Source organism: Haliaeetus albicilla, chromosome 17 (genome assembly GCF_947461875.1).
Source record: "Haliaeetus albicilla chromosome 17, bHalAlb1.1, whole genome shotgun sequence".
Classification (NCBI taxonomy): domain Eukaryota; kingdom Metazoa; phylum Chordata; class Aves; order Accipitriformes; family Accipitridae; genus Haliaeetus; species Haliaeetus albicilla.
Window position 1 is genome coordinate 9,286,905 of NC_091499.1, and position 7,455 is coordinate 9,294,359.

Genomic DNA, 7,455 nt, shown 5'->3' on the forward strand with positions numbered 1-7,455 from the left:
CTTTTGAGGAAATTAGCCTTCATTACAGAGGCATCTCCCCTGTAAACACGGCAAACAGAAAATACCTCTGCCGACAAGGACTGCATTGTAGGGCAGGGAAGGGGAGTCAGCGTCGAATCTGCAGGAGGGACTGGACTGATGCAGGAGCTGAATCAAAGGGACACGTGCATCCCCGCTTCCCGGCAGCTCCCTGAGCTGCGGGACCCGCAGCACCCATCCCCTACGGACCTTCACAGCCCAACCTTTACACCCAGGGAGCAGCACCCCATTGCCACCCCCCGGACCTGCCGAAACGCCGAGGCGGAGGCGCCGGCCCCCATCGACCGCATCTCGAGGGCATCGGGACCCTCACGTTACCGCCGGCACGGTGGCGCGCGATGCGCGAGTCACGGGCATCACGAAAAGATCCTGGTCCCAGTACCGGGATCTAAACTGGGAAGGCAAGCAAGAGCACGGGGCTGCCGCAGCGCTGTTTCGGTTTTTTGGATTTCGGACCATTTGCACGGCCCGGCCAGCGGCAGAGCGAGGATTTTTGGCAGGGGCTGGGGAGGTTCCTCTGCAGCTGAGTGCAGCCAGTCAAACTTGGCTGGCACGAGGCAGGGCTTTTCAAAACGCCTTGTGCTCCAATCGGAAAGAGGCCGAACGCTGCTCTTCTCAGAAAAGTGCTGCCCTTGTCTTTTTTTTAATGAAAGCGAACTTGGTATTCAGCAGGAGCAGGCCAGAGCTATTTCAGACACGGAAGACAGCAGACACAAATCAATAGAAAAAAATAACTTCTTTTTATTTACAAAAAAAAATCCAAATATTGGATGCTGTAAACAAAATTCACAATCTGTTCCCTCTAGAGTCTGTTTTCCACCAGCTCTTTTTCTGTCTGTGACAAAGCCTATAGTCAAAATGTTCCAAAAGAGCAATCCAAGGAGCAGTTTGCTGCAACAGGATGCCTTGCAGAAGGCAACAGTTGTAAGGAAATCTGAGGGAAAGCAAATCTGCACAGACTCCTACAGACTGCAGGAGCCTGCAACGCTTTAGCCAAGCTGTCTTGAAATTTGCAGGCTTTTTTTTTTTTTTTTTTTTACTATTTATTTTGTTAGCAAACCATTATTACAACAGCAAAACAGTACACTGATTTTCTTTCTTGCAAGGGAAACTCTCTGCATAAAGAAAACCGTACAAAAATGAATATATTCAAATAGGAGCTGAATACGCAATTACAGTTTTTCCTTTTCTGTGCAGTTTTATCTAACACACTTCATTTTCTCAATAAAAAAAAAAAGCTTTTTTTTTAAACTGGTGGGAGCTTCTGACATGATGCAAACCAAGCATTTAGTAAGAGGTGTTTAGAAGATTTGTGTGAAGGCCTTTGTGCAAAATAAAAAAAAGGTTAAGTGCAATAAGAGAAACTAGAAAAATATCATCTTTTTGGTCTTCTAATTGCCCCCTTCTATTTTTAGAAGAAATGTTCTTGCATTTGGGAGGACAGCTACATCTAAGGAAAAAAAAAATCCCATTTCAAAGCTCTGGGTTGTTTCATGATCACTACATTTAACCAAGTTTAGCGCCCTGTTGGTTAGCAGTAAATTCAGCTGCAGCACAAACAGTTTTACTGTAATCAGGTCAATGTTTTTAATCAGTTCAGCTCTTTAAAAGGGGCACTGTCTCTTGTAGCACAAGTTCTAACCTTACATCTGATTGGATGGGAAAAACGAAGTCCACAAAGCAAGAACGCAGTCGTTAACTTTAAAAGTACCAGTGTGCTGAAAAGGAGGGGAAAAACCAGTTAAAAAAAAGTCAGACTTTATGGAGGGGAAGGTGTGCAAACCGCAGAAATAAACCAGCTTTGAAAAGGGGTTCTTATTTTACTCTTGGCCTGAACTCATGCCTTCTTCCCACCTCTAACACCAGGCACCTTTTAAGCTACCAGTCACAAATAAAACAAAGCTCCACCAGTTCCACCACTTGGTCATTAACATATGCAAAACAGATCCGGAATACCTATATAATATATATAAAAACATATTATATATGTATTAAAATGCAAACGCTGAAAGGTGCAGTTTAGCTCAGAGCCCTGCTGCATGCACTATAAGGTAACTAGCTGCTGTCAATCATAAAAAAAAAACCCACACAATAAAATTTGAGCTGAGAGGAAGAAAATCAAAACTTTCTTTCGAGCAATGGAAAAAAAGGGTCCTTCAAAGGAAAAAATACATCGTGTCACGTCCTATCAGCGTTCTGTGGTTGTGGCACAGCTATAGATTCTCAAACCCTTTTAAAGAGCGGATGACTCATTTATTTGCTGCGAATAGTTGTGGCGAGAGAAGACATACCACATTACCAGCTGATCCTATTTCCCCAGCCCTCCCCGTAGCTTCCGCTCGCAAACCCTTCCAGGAGCTGGAGCCGAGGGGAAATAACGGGCCGGGACGCAGGGACAGGAGCGGGGACGAGGTTGGCCGGCCAGCGCCGGGAATGGCACCGAACCAGCTCCGATGCTTCCCAAAGGACTGCCGGGGAAGGTGCTCGGGTCAACAAATCGGGTGGGTTCCTATTAAATCGCCTCCGGAGCGAGAAGTACAAAGCGCGACAAAAATAGATGTACCTTCCTCGCCCCGCAGGGAAAACACGCTGCCGGGACACAAATCCTCTCCCCTGCCCCTCTGCCTCCTGCGACGGCAGACCCTGCCTGCAACCAGGCAGGGCACAGCCAGCTTTTATTCAAAAAGCCTGAATTCCCTTTTCTTTTTTTTTTTTCCTTCTTGTTTCCTCAGTAAGAAAAAGCAAAATATTAGAGTCAAGTGTCACTTAGTCATCAGGTTTTCAAAGCCCAACAAAGAATTTAACACCTTCAGAGATGGCACTGAAGTGAAAACAACGGTGGAGGTTGATTTCTTTTCCCCCTGCCGGTCTTTTGGGAGAGGAAATGAAAGTGAATAGTTATTGTTCCAATGTAAAGTGATTCCATTTAAATAAAGTACAGTACTGAAATTGTAAATGCAGTGTGACAACCAGATCAAAGATGTTTAATATTTGCATAAAAATATATATATATAATATATATATATAAAATATAATTTTAAGCAATCGTGCAACACTCTTAAAAAGGGTTCATTTCACATTTGCTAAATTCTAGTGGTCCTGGAATGCATAATGCATTCTATTAAAAATACTCCTTTAAATATTAACAATTAGTGTTCAAATCACCAACTAATACAATATTCTTTAGCTGTCAGGGGGTTTAAATAAACCTATCTTTGATCCACGTTCCACTGAATTACACATCATGGAGGTATGCAGTCACAACGTTAGTGGGTTAAATGTCAAAATGGCATTACAGTACAAAATAGTTAAAAAAAAAATCAGCTAGTCATATGTTTCTCCATCTGTGGAATTATTATGGCTCACAAGCAACCCACTGAATTACTGTAATCCTTGTTCTTGCAACCAAAGACATTATCTGAATCCCACCTTAATCCTGACTGGTTCATTTACTCCAAATTTCTCAAGTGTGGGTTAAAAATTCACTGCAAGGTGCCCATTGTCCTATGACATCCTGTTGCAAACTGGAAAACACAGAGTACTTTATTTAAACATTCCTTAATTGCTACATTTTCCTAGACCAAATTAATATATATTGTGTGTGTATATATATAGATATACACCTATAACATGTACATATATACACACACAAACATATATACACACATACACACACGTACCTAGGATAATAGCACACCGACATCAACATTAACTCTATACAGGTATTTGCCAAGAAAAAAAATAGGGCATTTCCTCCACCACTTATTCACAAGCTTATGGGTTTGTTTTTGTTTTTTTAATCCTTGTGTCCCTGATAAAACAAAATGCATGGTTAAACCACAAAACTATATTTTTTTCCTCACTTCAAATTTTATGAAGGCATCAGGCACTTTTGATTACTGTTGGTGTGTACAAATATAGCAACATCTTTCTTTTCTTTTATATATATATATATATACTCTACTGTATCTTCTTTGCTCGGATAACTTATTTGTGAAATCTTTGGTCCTTGAGTATATTCTGTTTGCCACAGCTGGTTTTCCTGCATTCTCACATTTTTAAAATGTGAGGCACGCACACAGCTGGAAATAATGGACTTTGTCATCATACGTGTTTCTGTTTTTATAACTGTACCAATCCACTACTGTTCATTTGGAGCAAGCTGTTTCTGGTAAAGCATTCTAGTCAAGCGAGCTATACATTCTACGCGGTCAATCCATAGACGGCACTTGCTGCAAGCCCCAAATGCAGTAATTCCAATATACATTTTTATTCAGCTTATCTCTGCTTTATGCCTCTAACTTTTAATTCCTGAATATATATAAATTGTTTTTGTGATTTTTTTTCTTTTTGTTGTTTTTTTTGTTTTGTTTTGTTTTGTTTCTTTCGTATTCTCCCTTTTGCAGATCCCATTCTAGAGTAAGAATAAAAATAAAAGAAAATAAGGCTTTCCCACCTTCTCTATGCCAAAGCTATGGGAGCAGACATTGCCAACCCATATTGTCATCAAGCATTCCTCCCTCACTTATTTCAGGGGAAGCTGGTTGCTTTTAATGACAGGCCTCTTGTGCTCTGGGGTAGGATCCAATTATTTGGGGTTCTTTCTCGATCGTGCTCCTGTTATTTATTAGAAGAACCACAAGCTTTTCCCAAGCTTGCAAACTAGAGCAGATCATCATTGCACAAAACACCCCATTTCAAAGGGACGCATCGCCCCTTCCTACGTCTTAGAAAACGCTCTCCCCACCGGGTCTACTAATTTCGGTCCTTAATTACAGGGCAGCCAAGTAGAGTATGTGTGCTGCTGGCAAGGGAACACCGTCTGAACCTGGGCAATATAGTAATTGCTGAAGTTGGCATCTGCTACGTATGGGGCTGGCTGGTAATAGCAGGTGACATTGGCCACATTGGGGATGATATTTTGCTCGGCCAGGACCCGGATGGCCAGCATGGTGATCAGATTCAGAGTCTGTCTCCTCTCATGTCCCATCAGGCACACTGTGCTCTCATTCACCACACCGTGAAGGGTCATGAGATAGTCATACTTGCGGTCCTCTAATCCCACAAAGTGGTTCTGCAAGTAGGACTCCAGCTTTCTCTGCTGTTCTCCAATGTCTGAGAAGTCAATGAAAAACCTCGAACACATGTATCTCTGCAGGGACTTAATCTCGGATTCGGAGGCAGCCCTAAAGCCCCTTACCAAAAGGTTGCAGTACTTCAGAAGACCACCTCCTCTGATTTCCTCCGGGTTTCTGGTGGCGATTATCTTGTTGCAGAGGTGATCAAAGGCTTCCTGGAAATCCCCATAGACGCTCTCGCCAATGATAGTCGGGTGAAAGGTTTCAGTCATCGGATTCTCTGAGCATTCATAAAAAAGCAGCAGGGAGTCCAGCTTGATTTGAAAGGAATCGACACTGAATTCAAACTGCCGCCTCAGAGAGTCCACAAATTTCAGCTCCACATTTTTGCCACTGTTGTTGGACAGGGAGATGAGACTCCATCGGTCTGAATCATTGCAGACTTTCACCATTTTCTGCACATAAGCCTCCTATAATTGGAAAGACAAAATGAGCAAATGAAGACACAGATGCAAGAAATTCCCCCCCCCCCCGCTGCATTTGTTTGCATCCCCCCGCCCCTCCACCCCATCCTTGCGTTTTGGAAAAGATTTCACGGAGCCTGCAGATACAAACCAGAGAAGAAACGCTGAACGTGAGAGCTCGGAGTGCTGTCATTGCAAGGGGATGATACGGGAGGGTGTTCTGCCGGGACTGTGTCGTGCGAGGGGAGCATATGGCAACGCTGCTTCTTTCAATCACTTCTAAATACATCTACACATGAAGCCCATGGCACACATGCCAAATATCCCTGCACCCCCCCCACAAAAGGTCACCGCTACAGTCGGAGAAGAAATCTTTTTTTTATCGGTTTCCACTTCTCTCTCCCCTCCCCGCAAAAAAACTCAGCCAGTGTTCACTCCCCTCAATCCTGCTCTTTCAGTGCAGGTTCCACAAATCTGCCCCATACGCCAAAAAAAATCCCTGTAAACCAATCTCAAAGGCATTTGGCATTCAGCCCCACTAACTCGCGGGAGCTGTCTCCGAGAGGAGGGAACCCTCCTCTCCGCCGGGGCATTTAGCACCCAAGAAAGCGTGCCTTGCAAACGGCGTTGCCTTCTTGCAGATATTAAAGCCACCTAAGCTCCCCCTGGGGCACCCTGGGAACCGGGTCCGGCAAACCCCCCCCCCCCCAAAGCTGCCGCCCAGCCGAGGTGGGAGATTTGCAGCACCTCGCACCCACGCGCACCCACGCGGACCCACGCCCCCACCCACGCCCCCCAGGTAAATCAGCGCTCCCAGCAAACCAAGCCAGAATAGAGGAAAGCCGAATTCATCCTGAGGAGCCCCGGCCAAGACGCTTCGCTGCAAACTCCTCCTCGGTTTGAAGCGCAGGGTGAAAAATACCCCCACGCACAGTCCCTGGGGGTCTCGGGGGGTGGTGGGTGCCCCGTTCCCCGCAGGCTGGAGCCCACACCTGCCCGCTCCGGGCGCAGGGCCAGGGTTTACCTTGAGGGTGAGCGGCGTGATCTTCTCCTTGTTCACCCCCTCGGGTAAGAAATCCAAGAGGCAGTCCAAGACCACGTCCTTCACAGTCTGAAACTCGGCTTCCCCTTTGAGGTCGGCGCAGAAGATGAGGTCCAAGTCCTTGTAGCCCAGGCCGCTGTCCTGGTGGAGGACGTGGCTGGCGGCCGAGCCGTTGAGCCGCACGTCCCGCAGGCCGATGCCCTTCTCCTCCAGCCGGCTCCGCACCACCTTGACGATCTGGCGGGGCCGCATGGCCAGCGTGGGGAAGTTGCCGCGGCCGTGGATGGGGATGGTCTCGCCGAGGATGCGGTCCAGCCGCTGCACTTGCTCCCAGCTCAGCACGTTGCAGCGGGCGCTCTCGCAGCCGCCGCCCGCCGAAGTCCCGCCGGCTTTCTCATCGTCTGCCATGGTGCGCGGCCGCCGCCTCCCCACCCCGGGCTGGGATGGCACCGCTCCGGCTCCTCGCTGCCCTCCCCGGGGCCCCTCTCTCTGTCCCTCCGCGTCCTGGCAAAAGAGGAGGAAGAAAAAAAAAAAAAACAACCAGAGCGGTCAGCAGCCGGCGCCGGAGCTCCGCTCCCGCACCGCCGCCGGGACGGCGCCCACCGCCCCTTCCAGGGGGCTGGGGGGGGGGGGGGGAGCCGGGACACGGGACAGGCGGACGGACGGACACACACCTACTGAGCAAATGAAAAAAAACAACCCCAAGACGGGTCGGGGGCGGAGAAAAAAAAAGCCCCCCGGCGCCCTGCTGCAGGGCAGGGGAAGGCGCCCGAGCCGCCGAGCCGCCGCTCTCCGCGCCCCCCGCCGGGGCAGAGGCCGCCCCGAGCCGCCC

At 47.6% G+C, this 7,455-nt stretch overlaps 1 protein-coding gene across 1 annotated transcript; it reads right to left on the minus strand.

The window, feature by feature from the left end:
* Nucleotides 1-756: 756 nt before the first annotated feature.
* Nucleotides 757-7,141, minus strand: TENT5A (terminal nucleotidyltransferase 5A). Its single transcript, XM_069804735.1, has 2 exons — nucleotides 6,606-7,141; nucleotides 757-5,587 (listed from the first exon to the last, which is right to left on the minus strand). The coding sequence occupies exons 1-2, from the start codon at nucleotides 7,029-7,031 to the stop codon at nucleotides 4,808-4,810; spliced, it is 1,206 nt and encodes a 401-aa protein (XP_069660836.1). The 5' UTR covers nucleotides 7,032-7,141; the 3' UTR covers nucleotides 757-4,807.
* Nucleotides 7,142-7,455: the final 314 nt, after the last annotated feature.

Excerpts from the sequence above, each read along its gene's own strand:
- TENT5A (XM_069804735.1), bottom strand. The coding sequence starts at position 7,031 with ATGGCAGACGATGAGAAAGCCGGCGGGACTTCGGCGGGCGGCGGCTGC. Across the intron at positions 5,588-6,605 it reads TCACGCCGCTCACCCTCAAG|GAGGCTTATGTGCAGAAAAT; the intron begins GTAAACCCTGGC and ends TTCCAATTATAG.